A 20,089-nucleotide genomic window follows, 5' to 3' on the forward strand; every position below is an offset into this window, starting at 1 on the left:
CCCACTCTACTCAGTCCTCGGGCCACCCCGTCGCCCGTGCAGACTAAGCCCGGTCCCAGGCGGAGTAACTGACCCACGCCGGCCCCGCCAGGCTGGCCGCGATGGCGGCTCCCGCTCCGACAGCGCCCCCTCCTGGCCACCCGCGGCGCCAACCTGCACCCGCTCACACGCCCTCGGTGTCCGCCTGAGGGGTGCTGTCACCCCTTCCCGCGCCTCGCGCCTTCCCGGCCTCCCCCGCACATCGCCGGAGGAACTACAGCTCCGAGAAGAACGTCCCTGAAAACCCGGCTCTACCCACAGCCTGACAAGAAAGCTCGCTCGCCCGGACCAGCGAAACGCCCGGCAGAGACTTTCCGGGTTGGCTCTCGGGAAGCTCCGTCAGGGCGGTACTTCCGGCGGAAGGGAACGCGGGAGATTCGATTGTTGGCGTTTGGTGAGCGGCTGGGTTTTGAGAGGCCAGCGTCTTGTCATGGTTGCCCGGGCTTGTCCCGATCCCTTGCCTCAGGTGAGAAGCTGGAGGAAGAGGTTCTCGAGGGGCTCTGGGTCGAGGGCTTCCTAACGAGGCTCTGTAGCCCTCGCTCCACATGGGTTTATTCAGGACCCGTCTCCGTAAAGGACAGATACGAGGTTCCCGTTCCTTGGCGAATGTTTTCTCAACATTTGCTGTTGCTGCAGAGCCCCCAGAAAGCCCAGAGAGTAAAAGGCTCGACTTTCTTCTGGTGGTTGTAAAACTATGGCTGCTGGCTACTATGCAGAGTAGTGCTAGGTGCTGGCACAGGTGTTTTTGTTTGTTTGTGTTCCCTCGAATTGCTTTGATTGCCTAAAGAAAATGTTTGACTGAGTAATGTGCGCAACCCAGGAGTTGAAAGGTTTCCAGACTCCTTGATCTCTCTCATCCACATCTGAAATCCATGCCCTGCTCTCCACTCAACACTGCCATTACCAAAATCCAACGTGTGAGTGTTGCATGGGTGTGACAGTAGTCTTCCAGCTGTTTCCCCTGCTTAACCATTCCCTATATGACCGGACGGATAGGTGAAGGTTTTGACCAAGGTACTTCCCATTTAAACTCTTTTAGATGCTCCTGTTTCCCCAGTGTGTTAAGTCCAAATTCCTTAACTTGGGGTAGAAGCCCTTTGGCCTTGCCTGCCTCTCCAACTTCAGCTCTAAACCTGCCACACACTCCTCTCAGGGTGGGAGATCAAATGGAGGATATCACTCCCGCTCATGCCATTTGTCACTGAGTTCATCCCAACCCCAGGGGTTCTTTTGTGTTCCTCAAAAGCACCATCCTTCTAACACCCCCCAAAACTTTTGTTTAATTCCCATTGACACCCCAGGCTTGTTCTGACTCATTTGTTATTTCTTAGTTTGCAAAGGTTTTGTTTTGTTTTGTTGTTGTTCTTTTTAGCTGTGGTAACAGGATTTCATATCAAGGCTGGCTTCCAAAGCCTTTTTAAAGGCTATTTCCCAGCTTTGCAAAACTGGATTACAGAAATCTTTTATTCATTCTTCAGATAAACTTTTAAAGTGCTTCCCATTATGCCAAGAACAACCAGGTATTGGGTGACTTCGATTAACAAGAGAGACTGCTGTCCTAAGGGTAAGTACCTTTTTTTTTTTAACAAACAGAACAGCAAATTGAGTGTGGTGAAGTACGTCTATAATCCAGCACTGTAGAGAATCAGCCTGGGTTACAGAGAAAACTATCTTTTAAAAAGGGGGTAAATAAACGTGGGTCTGGAAAGTCCTTTCTAAAGAATTGATATAAAGCTGATGGGTATGATGTGGCTTGTGGAGGAAGAGGACCAGAGAGGGAGAAGTCCTAGCTATCTAGCCATAATGGATTTGGGTTTCTTTGAGACAGGGTCTCATTATGTATCATTGGCTGGACTGAAATTTGCTGTGTAGACCAGGCCTCAAACTCACAGAGATCACTCTGCCTCTGCCTCCTGGTGGAATTAAAGATTATACCACCACACCCAGCTTTGGGGTTTTTGTTTGGTTGGTTGGTTTTGTTTTTGTTTGTTTGTTTGTTTGTTTTGAGAAAGAACTTGAAGTTGGGCGGGAAGGAAAGTGGGGGAAGGGAAAGAACATGATCAAAATACATTGTATGAAATTCTAAAAGAATAAATATTAAAAGTAAAGAATAAGCTGTGCAGAGACGGGCAGATCTTTGCGAGTTCCAGGACAGGCTCCAACACAATACAGAGAAACCCTGCCTCGGGGGGGGAGTTTAATGACTTTAATACCATCAGAAAATAATTTTTAAACAAAAATTATATTATCATAATGCTGTCTCTCTCCTTATCCCACCCCATCCCAAGCAAAAGCCTGATCGGTCTCCTTTTATATTTTCTCATGGTATTATGTACATTTTACTTAATTTGTCACAGTTACAGAGCTGTTTTTTTTTCTTCATCATTTTCTGTCATCTTTTATGCCAGAATATAAATCTAGTAACTAGGAATGGACTGTGTCTGAATGCCCCTAACTTACATTTGGTATTTAGCAAATGTACAATATATTACAGTAAGTAAATATATTGAGCTGACTACGTTGGAACATGGTTTGCTGATTGATGGAGCTGAAAGAAATGTAATGCTTTGTTCTTCCCAACAAAGTAGAAAGGAAAAATTATACAGCAAGCCAAATATGAAGTTGTTCTCAGCTCTGATGTGGAAGGTCAATGTAATATGGAATATAATATAATTATTTACCAGAATAAGAACTTACACACAAAGGCTAGGGAGTCAGAAGTGTGGCAGGCTTCCAGAGGAAGAGAGGAGAAGAGGGATTCGTTTTTCTTTCACTTCCTTTTATCTCCACCTATCCTAAATTTCCTTATCCCTGCCCTTAGGGCAGATAGCTTTGTGGGGCTCACCCCTACACAAGTCTATAGTGTTTTCCTGATTTTAGTATTTATTCAATCCTGGTACCATCAAAATCCATACCAAGTAGTAGAGATATAAGATGGGAGACATTTATCATGAAGGAAACAGGTTATGAAAACAAAGAAGAAAAATAAAAAGCAAACTCTTGACTGCTTAAAAGGAGTTTCCTATAGTATTGTCCTTCATTCAGTGAATGAAGTATCTTTTTACCATTTGGACTTGCCAGGTGAAGCACCAATAGTGAAAATAATAAAAATTAAAAAATGAACTCTTTTAATTCTTAAATTTATCTGTAAGTTAGTCAGGTTTTTTTGTTTGTTTTTATATACATATTTCATCCACTAGAGGGCAATAAACCCTTAAATATAAGGCAGCAACTAACCTTAAAATGTGAGCAATTCATGCTTGCAATAATTTATAAGTTAATTCCAAAATGTCATGCTTATATTGTTTTTCTTGTGTTGGTAAGTTGTATTATCTAGGCAGGCCTGGTGGCACAGATTTGTAATCCCACCTACTTAGAGGATGAGTCAGGAAAATACAGATTCCAGCTTTGGGAAAGCCTTGAGGTCCTCTCTCAAAAAGAGATCGAAAGTGTAGCTTGGAGTAAAGTGCTTACCTAGTACATATGAGGTCCAGGATTCAATCCCTAGTACTTCATGAAAAAAAAAAGTACAGTTAAATTACAAGTTAATTCTTCTAAAATTTCTATGTAAAATTCATAAAGAATTTTTTGCTGGGGGAGGAAAGAGTTTATTTGGCTTACAGTTTATAGTCCATCACAGAGGGAGGCCCAGGACTGTGAAACAGAGACCATGGAGGAACACTGCTCACATTTGGCCCCCAGGCTCACATTCAGCTACTTTTCTTAAACAGCACAGACCTCACTGTTAAGGGATGGCACCACCCACATAGCATAAAGAATAATTTTGAATGTCCATGTAGACTATAAATTCTGTGTTAGACCCCCTAAAGATTAGCCCACAATAATCTTTTGCCTTCTCTATTTTATTATTATCCCTTAAAAGCCTGTTTGTTTTCTAACGAGAGACAGAAATGGGGTGTGTTGGAATGGGAGGGGAGATAGAGAGGAACTGGGAGGTGTAGAGGAAGACAGGAAACCATAATCAAGATATATTATGTGAAGAAAAAGACCTATTTCCAATAAAAGGGAAAAACTGATGGAAGAAAAAAGGAAACAAGGAAATAATAGAATTTTAAAAAGAAAGGCACAGACACACACACAAAGACAAAATTCATAAAAAGTCAGAAACCGTAATGTACAAGCAAAAGATCAGTAAAAAAAAAAAGCCCAAACAAAGAAACCAAAATATCATTGATTTTACTTTGTGTTGACTGTCTACTACCCTTAAGTGTAGGTTACATACCTAAGGAGACTTCTTTGGAAAAAGCAGTGGGAAAATCTTATTTTTATGGAAATGTTATATCCTAATACAGGATTCTTATGGGTCTCCACAGTCAACACATTTCTATTGATGATACTTGAAAAACTATGCCTCACAGAATCCCAAGGTCAAAATTGACTGATGCCAGTCTCCGAAACAGGCCATATATTTTTACAAATTGATATAACTCTCTGAAACAGAGTCATTTATTTGAAAACACTTATTTTGTTAGCATTAGCATCAATGAGGAAAAATGGTAAGCCAATGTACAAGTTGAAGAATTTAAAGTGAAATTATAAAAATAGAGAGTATTGCTTTTATTTCTTTGATATGCTTATATAAACAAGGATTGTTTATTAAAAGAAACTGATCTCTTAGACCTTGTAACATTTTTATTTGCTAGATGCAAGTTCCTTTTCTTTCCCCAAACTGTAAAACTACTCAGTGAAATCTAAAGCAGTTTTCAGCTTCTATACAAGTAATTGAGTTGAAAACCAGCCTGGACAAAATAGGGAGAACCCTCAAAAGCACAGGGAGGAGGAAGAAAGAAGTTGATTCATGGAATATCCTTCCCATTAAAATTGTAAACACAACTTCTTTTGTAAAAATGTGGACCCTACTCCTCATATTTCATTGCCTTGCCCAGCCTTAATACATGGGGAGGTGCTTAGTCTTACTGCATTTGATATGCCATGTTTTGTTGATACTCAGGGGAGACCTGCACTTTCCTAAACAGAAAGAGAGAAGTAGTGGATTGGGAGGAGAGGGGAGCATAGGGGGAGGGACTGAGAGGAGAAATGGGAGGCCAGGATGTAAAATAAGTAAATGAATAAAATTACTTTAAAAACATGAGCCGGGCGTTGGTGGCACACGCCTTTAATCCCAGCACTCGGGAGGCATAGGCAGGCGGATCTCTGTGAGCTCGAGGCCAGGCTGGTCTACAAGAGCTAGTTCCAGGACAGCCTCCAAAGCCACAGAGAAACCCTGTCTTAAAAAACCAAAACAACAAACAAACAAACATGTGAATGAGCTAAGTGAAGAAGTGAGGTCTCTCCTGAATTACTAGAATAGACTAATTATTCAGAAGTAGTAGTTCAGTTTCTCAGTACGTCGTTATAGGGTTTTGGATGTAACTCAGTAATGGGGTACTTGGTTACCATGTATGTGGCCCCACATTTAATTTCCCAGTACTTTAAAAAACAGTAGCAGTATATTGACACGTACTGCCTTCACTTTGATAATGAAACAAAAGATATTGACTGATTGATTTTTATAAGAATAATAATTCACATGTGATTTAACATTTGCATTGAACCCCATGCTTGTTTTCTTTTATAGGACGAAATATAGACACATGAATAGAAGACGGAAATTCCTTCTTGCCTCAGTGCTTGCTCTCCAGAATTCGAGTTTTATATATCCATCATGTCAAAAGTGCTTTTCTCGGATAATCCTTGACTCCAAAAGGTAAAATTGAAGACTGTATGAAGGGAAATATAGATACTTTTATGACCCACGGGCAAATGCACACTGAACTAACCATACCAGAACATCAGATTTTGTCAGAAATTCTCAGGGTTCATTCTTCTCTGTTAATCTTAGAATAGAATTGGGTAGTAACCTAGTTTCTAGGGAAAGTTTTAAGAGTATTTGTTTTTTCATGGTCCTCACATCAGGTTATTTTTTTTAATATATATAAGTAAACTTTATAGCTGGTGCCATGTTTACTATTACTTATAAAATGCTTGAAACTAGACATGTTTCAGATTTCAGAACTTTAGAGACTTAAGAATATTTGTAAAAAGCCGGGCGGTGGTGGCACATGCCTTTAATCCCAGCACTTGGGAGGCAGAGGCAGGCGGATCTCTGTGAGTTCGAGGCCAGGCTGGACCGACAGCCTCCAAAACAATACAGAGAAACCCTGTCTCATAAAACCCAAAAAAAAAAAAAAAAAAAAAAGAATATTTGTAAAAACGTTGTTGTTTAAGTATCCCTGGTCTAAAACTGAAACAGATGCTCCAAAAATGGATGCATTGTTTCTGCAGCCCAAGCTAGTCTGGAATTCACAGTTCTGGTGTGCTCCCCCCTGATTTCAAAGTCTTAAAAAACAACTTTTTAAGTCATGTCAGTGTTCAGAAACTTTTTCATGTACTCTGAAGTTCAGAATTTCAGGTCAGATATATAAATTCTGGTAATCTATTGTGCAACAGTAATGTTGTTTGGCTACATCTGAATACCATGATAAAATCATTGTACCCAAGTATAGTTGAGAGCCCAAGATATACCACCTGTCTTTGTAGAGTAGAAGGGAAAAGTTGGGTTTGGAGTTTTTCTACAACTTTGTAGAATAAGATGAAGATGTTAGTATCACCTAGTAATATGTAAATAAAAATAGTGAGCTAATAATTTTCACTAGTCACTGGTCAAATTAGAATTGAATGTGGTGGGGGGAGGGCATGGGAGGAGGGGAGGGAAAGGAGAGGGACCTCGTACTGACTTGTGAAGCAACCTTGTTTCTTATCTAAATTTAAAATGGAAAATAAAAAAAAATAAAAAAAAAAAGAATTGAATGTGGTATAAGGAGGAATAAGTAACCTTTCTTAAAAACACTGGAAATTTAGAGTTCATGCTGCATAGAATTACAGGTGGGTGCTAATATCTACTGAGAATATGTCATGGGACAAGAGATGTAGATTCTGTGAGCCTAATTATTTATTTGTAAAGTAGAATAATAATGCCTACCATGTGGAATAATGCACAGAAATCTAGCACAATACATGATATGTGTGAGAATTTCCAAGATGGCACCCATTTTTACTGAAAATCTTTTACAAGTGTTCTTGTCTTACTGCAGTATATCATGATGGTTAACAGCATTATTCTATGAAACCAGAATGCCTGAGTTGTTTAATCTTAACCTCTGCTACTTCTTTGGATGGCAGAGAATTGAGACAAGGTCTTACTCTGTGACCCAGATTGCCCTGGAACTCACTGTATATCACAATATAACCTCAAACTTGTAGCTTCTGTCTAAGCATCCCAAATAAGGAGATTATAAGCATTAGCCACAATATCATTCCCCAACTCTCTCAGTTATAGCTATGTGGTCTTGCACAAATCATTACTTAGTTTGGGACTAAAACTGAAGAAAAGCCATTAGAATTTTTATTTGAATCAGGTAAGTTACTATATATAACATACTTAGAACATTTGTATAATATATAAAACCAGCTATATTGATATAAAGTATTTTTAAACTTTGTGGTCTTTTCCAAGTAAGATAAGAGTATCACTATATATCCCAGCTGGTCTTGAACTTGTGATCCTCTTGCTTCTGCTTCCCAAGTACTAGGATCACAGTCCTAAATAACCAAACCCAACACATCAAGAATTTATCTTGAAGATAATCTTTCATAAAAGTTTGGGTACCACTGTTATCTCCTTAGACTAGTGTTACCAATATATCCCATTTATGGGTGTTTACTGTGTGCTAGGTATGATGCTAGGAGCTTCGCAGTTGCTATATCCCTTTAATACAAGAGCTTTTTATGAAGTGGATGCTATTGTTGTTACAAAATTTGGAGACAGCTGAAGCTTAGAAAAGTGAAGTAACTTGCCCCAAATCACACACCCAGCTAGTTAGAGGCAGAAATAAACAATAAAGGCTAAACAATGTGACTAGGGTCAACATTCATTCTTGCCATATTACCTCTGAACTAACAGTGCAGTTTATATTCGAATTTCCACGTAAAGTCCTGTAGGAAAAGAGCTCCAGCTGAATTGTTCATATGCATAAAACCCCAAAGAACATTGTCTTTACATGTGGAAATTGAATCGACTAGAGAGTAGCACTGTGTCTATTAACAATACCACAAAACTCAATTCTGATGCTTAACCTTTTCTATTTTTACTTCTGCATTTCTTTTTTCTTAGTAAAAATCAGCCAACATAGAAAATAGAAATTTTTCTTCTCCATTGCCCCACTACTTTAAACAAGTTTGTGATGAGTGTCCCCCCCCACATCATGGCCTTTGCAGATCCTATTTTTTACCCCAAATCCTTAGCAATGACAGCAATAGTAGGTGTTTTGTGTCTTGCTGAGATAGCTTCTTTTTTTAACCTCCCAGGGTAAGCAGTAGAAATATTTAAAGTATGGGCTAATGAGGTGAAGTGTTTGCTGTGCAAGCATGAGGACCTGAGTTCAGAACCCCACACCATGTCTTTTAAAACACCAGTGTGTACCTGTAGTGCCAGTGCCAGGGAAACAGAGACAGGACGATGCCTGAAGCTTGCTGGTAGGTAGTATTGCTGATCAGTGAGTTACAGATTCAGTGAAAGACTCTTATCTCAAACCAAAATAAGGTCATAAGGTGTTCTTCCTAGGGACCTAATATGCTGTGGCTATAAACATCAGCAACCCTGGGGGTGTATTCAACCTCTTGCTTAAATGGGTTTCCCTAAGCAAACTTGAAGACAATTTTATGAGATAATGCTTTCCCCAGTCTGGCCTCCAGAAAGGTATGGTGGGGAACTTTTGGGAAGCCCTGGGGCACAGTGAGTAGCTTTCACCCTGCCCAGATCATCATGTATATCCACACCAAGCTGAAGAATAAGGAACATGTGATTGACGCCCTGCATGGAGCCAAGTTCAAGTTCGCTGACCACCAGAAGATCTCAAAAAAGTGGGGCTACACCAATTTTAATGCCATAGTATTTACTTGATTTGTTTCATCTTTCCTGTGCATTGGATTTTACAGACCCAGTTTTCAGTATTTCAGGCATCTAGAAACTATCCCAAGACCAAACAGTATATAACAAGAGATTTACACCTGATGGATATTTTTAACTACCCTTTGGTTATCATTGCATATTATTTATTATCTTGGCAAGTTAAGTTCTATGCCTTTGATGTCTAGTTTTTATAATCTAATATTCTTAACATATCCTGGTGAATGAAAGTAATTTTTAGGGGTTGGAGAGATCATGACTAGCCCGAGGGCACCTATGTGTCCATATATACATGCAGACACATGCACACAGTAAAAAATAAATATTTTAAAAGCTAACAAATTTCAGGACATTAAGAAAAATATGAGTAATTCTTTTAAATGAAATTGTATTTTGATTTGATTCTTCAAGACAGGATCTCTCTGGGTTGGCCGCGCCCCTCCCCACCTCCCTGGCTATCCTGGAACTAGCTCTGTAGACCAGACTGGCTTCAAACTCAGAGATTTGCCTGTGTCTGCCTCCCAAATGCTGGAATTAAAGGTGTCCAGCACCACAACCTGGGTTACAAGTAGATTCTTGGTGTATAAATATTTCAAGGTTTTTTTCGTTACACTGTTTCCCATCAGTTTCTTAGCAGTTTGGTATATGTTTCTTTCAGTTTGGTGGTATTAAAATCTATAAAGTTTACCAAATGGTTGTAGTAGCACTTGACTGTAGTCCCTTCTCCTGGTGGAAGAGGTCAAAGATCTCAAGAGTTCGAGGCCAGCCCTAGCGACATAACAGTTGGAGCCAGTTATGTCACACAAGACCCTGTCTCAGGAGAGAGAAAAAAAAAAAGTTGCTGATTATAACTAGTTTAAGAAGATTTAAATTCACTATTGGTATACAAACTATCGCCCTAAATTTGGACAACTCTATGCTGTCTCCCCAACTTTTCTAGGTTTACTTGTGTCAGGTGTGGTTCTACAGGTGAAGCTGAAAGTTCCAGTTACAGATACAGACTTTCCTTAAAAGTGGCAGAATCCAGCAAACTGTATGTCGTTACTGTGTTTGGGAGCTGCTTAGACACATTTTTTGGACTCACAGCCACTGGTTTGAAGAGGTAAGAGTCTTTAAAGCATTCTTTTATCGTGCTAATAGGATTTGAAAATACATATGTTGATGGTATTTGTATTTACTAAAAAGAAACCCTTTTTCTCAGGCCATCGTTTTCCTTAAAAGGTAATCTACTGGAAAAGGAAAATTTCACATAAATACATATGATAACTATTTAAACTATTATAAAGTTAATCCAGGTTAATCAATTCTTTCAGTTGTTTTGCAGATTTATCACTTGAGTTTGACTGTCTTAGTGTTTCTATTGCTATGAAGAGACACCATGACCATGGAAACTCTTATAAAGGGAAACATCTAACTGGGGTGGCTCGTGTACATTTCAGAGGTTCAGTCCATTATCACCATGGCAGGACATGGCTGTGTGCAGGCAGACATAGTGCTGGAGAAAGAGCGAGAGTTCTATATCTTGATCTACAGACAACAGGAAATGAAGTAACACTGGGCACAGCTTGATCACAGAAGACCTCAAAAGCCTACGGTGACACTTCCTCTAACAAAGCCACACCTCCTAATAGTGCCACTCCCTATGAGCTTACTGGAGCCAATTAATTCAAACTACCACACTAACCTACTAAGACACAGCCTTGTAACTTTAAGAATCCATAGAAGTAAAGAATTTTCTCATTGCCTACTGTCTTCCCTCTTTCCGTAGTCATTTTTCAGAAGAAAGGTGGTCATATCACTATACCTGAGAGCAAACTCATTTGAAGGAAAAGGACACTAGAAGGACCACATCTAGAATTGCAAGGAAGGAGAAAAGACCATTAAGTGTGTACTTTCCTTTTCCTCACAGTGCTATAGAGTGAACCTAGAGCAAACTTTACACATGTTAGTCTACCTCTACGCTCCTTCCCCAGACTTTGCATGCATCTTGTTCACACTGACTAAGTTGGGTTTTTTGTGGAGCTTTAAATGATTTTTCTCTTTTTATACTATGGGAACCTAGTAGGAATAAAGTGCCAAGGTTGTTTGTATGTATGTATGTATGTATGTATGTATGTATGTATGTATGGTATGTATGTATGTATATCTTTGACAAGGTTCACGCCATATTTTAAAATAATGCAAGTGTAAAATTTCAAAGTTCATCACTTTATTTTCTTTCAAAGGTACCTTGAGAATTCTAGTGAAATCCCAGAACCCCTGGAAAGTGGTAGAATGCAGAGCCTATTGACCACAGCAGTAGAAAATTGTTTTGTTGGACGAAGCTTTGTGTTTGGAGTCACGGTAATTGAGAATAGCTTCTTTTTGAATATCCTCTTTATTTACATTGTAATGAAATGATTATAATTCTCCAAGCCCTTTTAGAATATTAGAGCTTATAGGAGCACTCAAAGCTATGGAAGTAGCTTACACGTGATCTATTTAAATATTATAGGTTACAACACCCAATTACAAAAGCCAAAGAAACCCAATTCAATGTTTTCAGAACTTTAAAATGGAGGAATTTATTATGAATTGCAAAAAGTACTAAAATACTTGGTTTTGAAAGATTTCTTTTACACAAAACCCTATACAAATTACATAGTAAAATTCTGTGTCTTCTATAAGAGAGAAATAACCTCAAAGACAAATATTTGCATGTTGGTTAAAAACACTAAAAAATATATTAAGGCCTGGTATGGTGGTACATACCTTTAATTCCAGCACTTGGGTGACAGAGCCAGATGGCTAGCCCTGGTCTACATAACAAGTTCTAAGCCAGCCAGCACTACATAATAAGACCCTGCCTCAAAAAGAATAGATTAAGAAGAATGTTCTTAAATTAAATACATAATAGTAGAAAAAGTCAAAATGTGCTACTCTGAAGGACTAGTAGCAAACTATTCTAAACTAAAAGGAAAAAAGGGAAATTTGATCATCCTCTAAATGGTGTAGTAGAGAGAATATGGTACTACCAAATGGGCACTAAGGAAAACCCAAAGACAGAGAAACCAAGAGCTAATGAACTTTTTTTTTGTTAAAATATTATGTAGTTTAGTTTTCCTTTTTCTGTTCTTTCTTTTACTAATATAATAGTACCAGCATTTATAGAATAGACACTGTTTGCTTAAATATTATACAATTTTGTTATTGTTAATCAATGATCTTTATTTCACAAATGAAATAAGGCACAGAGGAGTTAAGTAATGTACCCAAAACCCCAGCATTCCTAGTAACTGCTGAACAAGAATTTGAATTTAAGTCTCTGTACTCAAGTTCATAGTCTTTGTTATGTGCTATTCTTTCAGTGATGGTACAGGGGTTGGAGTTAAAGCAGTTATCATCATATTTCATTTAACCTTTAAATTCCTGTTACCTCCTTGATCAAAAAGAAAGCCATTTTGTTCTCATTGAAATTCATTTACTTCTTTCATAGAATTTTGGAGATATATGTGGACATGATTCAGACCCCAGTAACTTCTTGCAGCCATGCTGTAAACACAAAGGAGAAGTCAGAACACTAACAGCTTCCCAGATTGTTCTGCCTGACCCACATATTACAGGCTTTACTGTCATTAGCTACCTAAATCAGCTTTTGCACACTTCTAATTTCAAGAAACATCATTGTGACTCTCAGGAGTATAGCAGCCACTCCCTCACTTTAGACCACTCAGACAGTGATCTTGGCAGCCTACATGACTCTGTGCAAATGTCCTGTTCTCTGGAGTCCTGCAGCAGAGATGATCTTCTCAGATTCTGGCAGCCATCACTTGAACTGACTTCGACTGATTCACAAGTAACAGCTAATGATGACTTCTCAGCTTCAGAACAAATCCCAGCCAGTGGTACTCCTGACCAAAACAAACAGGGCATCTCATTTTCCAAAGCCACTGGTTCTAAGAACTGTCATGATTCCCTTCAGAGTTCCCAGAGCCTTGTTTCCTGTATGGACAAGAATAATACAACAAGAAAGCAGGACAGAGAATTTGGTTTACAGGCTAATCATCTGAGTCCAATTTGTCCCAGTTTTCATGAAACTAGGCTGTCTGATTCTAATTTAGTCCCTTCACAAACAGAAGAACTTTTTCACGGAGATAATGCAGAATGCTACAGTGAATCAGAAATTAAAAATGAATATTCCCAATATGACATCCCATGTTACCAGCATCGTGACATAAATACTACCACAATCCTTCAAGAGAGACCAGCATTTTCTTTGTCATCACTCAAACCTGAAGAAACAAGTGCTTCTCAGAACTGTGACTCTTTGATTTGGGATGATCTACCATTCTCTGAAAGCCTGAGCAAGTTTCTGGCAGTTGTTGAAAGTGAGATTGCTGTAACTAAGACAGATACTAAAGACAGAAAACAGGTTACAGATAATGACATGGATAAATTCCATACAGACCACAGCAGGTTATCTGTGACTCCCAGGAGAAATACTGGAGCATTAAGTACATCTCCTTTACACTTAAGATCATCACAAGCAATGGTTAAAGAAAACTCCAGGAAAAAGACCTTTTCCAACTGTGAGTCTAATCTAAGCCCTCAAATTCAAAGAGAATCAAAACCTGACAAGACAGCAGAGGCTGTCTCCATAGGCAGTGATAGAAGTGGTATCTCAGAGTTTTTTCTACAAGATACTGGTCTTTCAGCTCTGTTTACATCTTCAAAAGACATGGAAGCATCTGTTCCCCAGAGGACTGCTGGGATCCTACAACAAAGGGATATGATTTCATTCAGGCCTTCAACAAGTAACTGTTCTTATCTTAGTAACAAATCTTTTAATGGATGTAGAGAAAAATCACATTCAGAAACAAAAGAAAAATTGACAAGCTTATGTTCTGAGAAATACAGTAATGTTTCTGATCTTCACAAATTAGAAAATAAGCAGTATTATAGATGGTCAAAGAACCAAGATGACAATCTTACAATATGCCGGAAACTTACGTATCCTTTAGAGAATCTTTGCAGTAGTCCAAAAAATACAAATACAGCAAAAGAGTTATCTCACAGGCCTATCAATAATAGCTTAACACAAAGTTATTCTGCTGATCATGATGGTACCTACAATGCTTCTACTGATCTTTTTGATGATATTGCTAAAAATAAGGACATTGAAACAGAAATTACCAAAATACCACAGGATATCTTGTTACCATGGGAAGCATTTTGCACAGAAAACTATCCTATAGACGAAAAAGGCAGCCAGCCTTCACAAAAACTACCCTTACAAGACATAGCAACGTCAGAGTATCTGAGAGCAAGTTCTCAGTCAGATTCAGAATGTGATTTTGAAGAAAGCCAAGACTTTGTTCCATGTTCACAGTCTACTCCAGTTGCAGGCTTCCACCAAAGAATTCGTAGCTTACATGGACCTTTCAAAATGTTTCCTTCCTTATATTCAAATCTTAATGCTAACTATACAAAAACAAAAATTTCTCCTGAAAATGGCAAACGTCAAGCTACCTCAACCTGCCCAAAGAATGTAAAAACACCTAGCCAGAAATCCAGAAGTCCTGATATATCTAGTTTGACAAAACCAGAGATTTCCAGCCCCTCCTCCACTGCTGAGTGCCTTGAAAGCGATGTGGATGAATGGGTACCCCCTACCACCCAAAAAGTATTTCTTTCAGATATCCTTGGATTCAGAGTCGCATGTTTAAGGAAATGTCTTGCTATCCATTCTTCCCCCGACCAAAAAGAGTTACCAAGAAAGAAACCAACAAAAGTCACACATAAAACCGACATGTTTAGTTAAAAGTTAAGAAATATATTTACAGCTACAGTTGCAAAATTGGAAGCATCCTAAGCATATCTATAAATGGTCAGATTGAAAATAAGAAAAAAACCATTTTAGGGTGTTTTTTCAGAAGTCAAAATTTGCCTTCCATTTTCAGAATACTGCCACTTTAGTGTCTGAAACAAAAAATACTTGGTCATCAAAATTATCATATCACATAAAGTCATATGAACCCAATTCACAGAAATTTTAAGTAAAGGCAAATCTGTTTGAAATTTTTGTTTTCACTGACATAGAATGCAATCCTTATATTTTAAACACTTAACCAAAAATCGGTCATGAAAAATGGACTGTACTGAGTTGAGTGCTGTTGGATCTTTCAAGGTTTCCTCAAGGTGTTTTTTTCCTCCAGAATACTATGATGTAGATAACTGAGCACTTTATCTTACATTGGCTGTACTAATCTGTTGATTGTGTATTTAAAAGTATTTGTTAAAATATAGACATCCAGAAATAAAGCCTTTACAAACCAGAATGTCATTAATAATTATTAGCTAAGATAAGAGCATAATTGCTGGGCTGAGATTGTAACACAAGGCTAGGCAAAAGGTCCCTAATCTCAATTGATTTTGGTCTATTGGATAAGACATTGTCAATACTGTACAGGAAATGCAGTGTTACAGATGTGTTTCTTTTACATGAAGGTTAAAGCCTGACTGAATTTTTGGTGCTACAATACAAAGAGCATCTTCAGTGTTTTTTACAATTGATTAATATTCTGACCTTGGAATTGTTAATGGTGAGAATACTGCTTTGCATAAATTGGTAGTACAAAATGACAAGTATTTTTAGGAGAATTTCAGAGATGGTTGGAAATTTTATACTTATTCAAGCTAAAATTTATTTAACTATCTTTAATGGAACTTAAGGCACTGAGAAATGTGACAGTGGTTAATATCACTTGCTGCACAATTATGAGAACCAGGTTGCAGATCTTATCACCCATATAACAAGCCAGGTTTCCTGCAACACCTATAACTACAGCCTTGTCTAGCCTTTGCACCCACCATAGGCCTACACCTATGTATACATCATAGAGATGCACAACAAACATCTTTTAGAAAAAATAGAAACTCAAGTCGTGGCAGTTTTTAAAATCAAACATTTTACCCTGGAATCCAAATATACATTAATTTATTATTTATATATTTTTAAATTATAGGAAAAAATATATCCTTGTTATGTGTAATAAAAACACTGCAGTTCATAACATATTGGCATTGCATGCCATAACAGGCCATCCCAAGGTATATATGTTCAAAACCAAAACTTCAGTGAAGTCACACAGCGAACCAGGCAAGTGCTGTCAGAAACACTTGGATTCCTTGTACAATGCTTTTTTTCTATTTCCAGAAACTTCTGCCAGCATGGTTTTTGTTTTCTTTTTTTGTTTGTTTGTTTGTTTGGTTGGTTGGTTGGTTTTTTTTTTTTAGCTCCCAACATTAAATTGTGTAACTCATTGTTTAAGAAGCTGGGCCTAGTATATATAGTCAAAAACTCCAAATCTGGTATGTGTTATGGCAGGAGATAATAGCCAAAAAGAAGAGCAATTTCCAGACTGTGGAGTCAGCACCTTGGCTGTACCTGTGAAATCTTGCAAACTCCTTGTTGCCTTCTTTTCCCATTCCATGCTGGAGCTATTCCACGTGTTTATTCTCCTTATGTCACCAACCAACTGCTTTTCTCTTTCCCTCGTTTCATGTGTAATATTCAGATCACCCGTGGTTGTTTCAATGGGATGTCTCCCATAGTCTTAGGCATTTAAACACGTGGTCTCCAGTTGGTGGTGCTGTTTGGGCAGGTATGGCCTTACTAGAGGAAATGCATCACTGGGGAGAAGCCTTCGAGATTAAAAAGCCTCTGCCGTTTCTACTTTACTGTCTAATTTGTGCTTGCACTTCACAATGTAAACTCACAGCTTGCTCCCATCACCATTCCTGTGTGCTGCCATGCCTCCCCACTGTGATGGGGATGGACTGTTAGCCCTCTGGAACCCTAAGCCCAAAATAAACCCTCTTGAAGTTGTTTTTTGTCATGATGACCTATCAGAGTAATAGGAAGGTAGTTGGTACAACCCTCAGCTTGCCACACCTCCATCTGTTCAGTTTTCTAGGTCTGTACCACTCCATGTCTTAGAAAATGATGCACATGAGTGTGGTAATAATCTTCTCTTTGGGGTTTTAATTCATTGTACCTGTCTTTTTTGAAGCCTCCTATAGTTTACTGTGTCTCTCTCCTTCCCAAACTCTTCATTTTGACAATATACAAATGATAGAGAATAGTACAGTCAAATAGCACCTAATTGTATTGCCTAGATCCGTTTTCTTTGTGTGTATTCCTCGTGGTAAGGCCATGACCAAAAGCAACTTGTAGAAGAAAGTGGTTATTTTGCTTACACATTCATATTACAGTGCATCAAAGGAAGTCAGGGCAGGAATGGAAACAGGAACCACAGAAGAATGCTGCTTACTGGCTAGCTCAGCCTGCTTTCTTATACAACTTAAGACAACCTACACAGGGTTGGCACATTACTACTCCCCATCTTACCCCCATAGGATAGGCCCACCTACATCAATCATTAATCAAGGAAGTACACTGTAGACTTGCCTGCAAGCAATATGAAAGAGGCATTTTCTCAATTAAGTTCCTCTTCCCAGCTTAACTTCAAGTTAACAAAAACCAATCAGGATGATGTGATTTGCTTTCTGTGTCCTATTTAGATAAATAAGTAGTTTTTCTTTTGCTGAACCATTGAAAGGTGTCACAGAGGACACTTCATCCCTAATATCTCTGCATAAATTTGTTAAAAGTTGATGAAAATACTTTTTGCATTCTAGATTTGTATGTTTGATTCTTTATACTCTCTTGTCCCTCTGGTCCCAGTATTTACTGTAAATCAGCTCTAAAGATTTGATTAGATTCATGGTTTATGTTGTGCATTTATCTCATCAGGAGATATATCAAGTTGCCCCACTATACAATGATAAGGTTCAGTTGTTTGGTTAGGAGAAATGGATCAACAGCTTAAGAGCAACTCCTCTTGCAGAGGACCTGAGTTTGGTTCTCAGCACCCATGTTGGGCAACTCATTGCCACCTGTAACACCAGCTCCAGGGAATCTGACGCTGTCGTCCAGCTTTGCAGTCACCTGCACTTAAGTGCACATACTCACACACAGACACATGCACACAAGCATAATTTTGAATAAATTTTAAAAAGAAATTTGGTTCATCGGGCTCTCTGAAACTGGTAGGGAGGTTCAGTGGTTTCACTGAGGTCCATGGTGGGACAGAATATTACTAGATGGAAGAGACTGGAGGACCTGAATGGTCTAGACTGGCATGCAAATTGAGCTTATCAAGGGCTAAGTCAATAAGAAGGGATTAGAGAAGAGCAAGAGCAACAAAGGGGTCTCTGAGTTACTCAAAAACAAGTTTGATTATTTCCCGATGGTGAACTACAGGGTGCTTTTCTGGGAGCTGCAGTATAATAATGATAATAGTCTCCCAAAGGGAGAAACAGTAAGAGATGCAAAAATGTATGGAGAAGAAAAGCATATTAGGTCAGCAGGCTAAATGCCGCTTCACCTGACCGGTTTCCTGGTTAGGGGGCAGGACCCAGAGACTGCTACCCAAAAGGTAAGCCATATGAAAGCTCAGCAGTCCTTTCTTCCTCACAAGCCCACAGCCCTCAATCTTCAGACCTAATTGTGCATGTGGGTGAAGCAGTGACCCTCCAGCAAATGGATGAGCAGAGGAGAGAGATCCTATTTGTCATACTGTGTTACTAGGACAGTGGCAAAGCACATCTTGAGACTTGGATACAATGACCTACCAGAGTTAGGAGCCTCCATTTGACGTATCATAGCTCCTAGATGTGGAAAGACCCAGATAGGCAGTTTTAGACTGCAGGAATCCAAAGGATGCCAGCAGACAGCAGAAAGCTGGGACAGGCTAAGAGCATAAGGCACTGTCTTGGTATCAGGGAACAGAGCTCTTCAACTGGAATTACTATGAAATATGATAATTCTGATCCTGAGGCAACAATTGGGTCAAACCCTGGAGCCATCTATTCTGTCATTTGCTGCTATAGAGCCCGAGAACTCTTGAAATTTTAGGGGGTATATGTAATTTTTTAACAACAGAATAAAATTGCATACTGTGTGCAATCAAAGTACACCTGCCTTGAGGGAATTGCACATTCTATACTTTGTGCCTACAACACATTCTTACCAAGAGTTATACACTGTCCTTTCCCTTCACTTCCCTCATGTCTGTTTTCAAGTAGCATGTTGTTGTTAAGACCTTCCTTTGACCATCCTACATAAAATAACATTGCACTGTCACTAACTTGCTTCCTTGCCTGCTTACTATGTCCATAAAAACTATCAACATATGGCATACTATGTATTTCCTTATTCTCTACCCTGTTCCATACTGTGCGGATCCTGAAAGTAACTGAATTTTCATTCCTGATATAGTCCCAGTGACTAAAATGTGATTTGGCATATGAATAGTGATAGGTAAATAAGGCAAGTATTAATTTTGTTGTTGTTAGTCTATACAAGAAAACCAAAATTTCATTGGATTTCTGTCTGCAACAACCCAGAATAGATTCAAGACATGAGTTGAGTAGTATCAAGATACTGTTTGTCCTTTTTTGCCATCTTGAGTCTGCATGTTTCCACAGAGCATGTGTTTCTAGCATTCCTGGGGAGTGCCCCCTGGGGTATAGATTCCCAACCCTGTATCCTCAGCTGAGACTTCCCTAGTGCCTAACCCTAACCCTGAAGGTCACCACAACTAGCCGTACTCTGACCTTCATAAATCAGCATTGTAAAAATAAATGCGTGAGAGAAAAGCTTCCAAGGGAAAGAAATCTGAGATTCAAAGAGGTTAATTTGTTCAAAGTATTGCTTTTACTGAAAATCTCTACCTAGAATTCTATCTTCATCCTGTCTTTGCTTAGAATGTGTATTTTTCCAAAGATTGCTTCAAAGTGTTGAAATGAAGCATGAATGAGCATCAAACTGTAGGTCTTAAACTCCAACAGTATAGATCAAAGTAAGAAAGACTAGTTTTCTTTGCTTATTTTTATATAGATATGAAAATTCAAGTATTCTCTGAAAACTTGAATGTACTTTAGGTGTGAAAACTGAGAATATCTTGTATTATTATCATGGTTTCTTGAGAGTAATAAAAACGGGATTTCAGTTCCTGA

At 38.7% G+C, this 20,089-nt stretch overlaps 1 protein-coding gene and 1 non-coding gene across 3 annotated transcripts; both read left to right on the top strand.

Annotated features, from left to right (window-relative positions):
• The first annotated feature begins 377 nt into the window (after window positions 1–377).
• On the top strand, window positions 378–15,342 carry Ddias (DNA damage induced apoptosis suppressor). 2 transcript variants are annotated; one of them, XM_040728441.1, is made up of 6 exons: window positions 378–505; window positions 1,518–1,603; window positions 5,639–5,767; window positions 9,969–10,130; window positions 11,254–11,371; window positions 12,504–15,342. In XM_040728441.1, the coding sequence occupies exons 3-6, from the start codon at window positions 5,655–5,657 to the stop codon at window positions 14,826–14,828; spliced, it is 2,718 nt and encodes a 905-aa protein (XP_040584375.1). In that variant the 5' UTR covers window positions 378–505; window positions 1,518–1,603; window positions 5,639–5,654; the 3' UTR covers window positions 14,829–15,342. The 2 variants fall into 2 exon arrangements, with proteins under 2 accessions (XP_040584375.1, XP_040584376.1); XM_040728442.1 differs by lacking the exons at window positions 378–505; window positions 1,518–1,603; window positions 5,639–5,767; window positions 9,969–10,130 and adding an exon at window positions 10,338–10,912.
• LOC121135605 lies at window positions 8,648–8,779 on the top strand. Its single transcript, XR_005872713.1, has one exon. It is a non-coding gene; the product is annotated as a small nucleolar RNA SNORA70 (small nucleolar RNA).
• Window positions 15,343–20,089: the final 4,747 nt, after the last annotated feature.

The sequence above is a fragment of the Mesocricetus auratus genome, unplaced genomic scaffold, assembly GCF_017639785.1.
Source record: "Mesocricetus auratus isolate SY011 unplaced genomic scaffold, BCM_Maur_2.0 Super-Scaffold_4256, whole genome shotgun sequence".
Taxonomy (NCBI): domain Eukaryota; kingdom Metazoa; phylum Chordata; class Mammalia; order Rodentia; family Cricetidae; genus Mesocricetus; species Mesocricetus auratus.

Bases quoted from the DNA above. Each gene is read 5' to 3' on its own strand.
- Ddias (XM_040728441.1), top strand. From the start codon at position 5,655: ATGAATAGAAGACGGAAATTCCTTCTTGCCTCAGTGCTTGCTCTCCAG. The intron at 10,131-11,253 runs GTAAGAGTCTTT...TTTCTTTCAAAG, and splicing joins ACAGCCACTGGTTTGAAGAG to GTACCTTGAGAATTCTAGTG. The intron at 11,372-12,503 runs GTAATTGAGAAT...CTTCTTTCATAG, and splicing joins GCTTTGTGTTTGGAGTCACG to AATTTTGGAGATATATGTGG.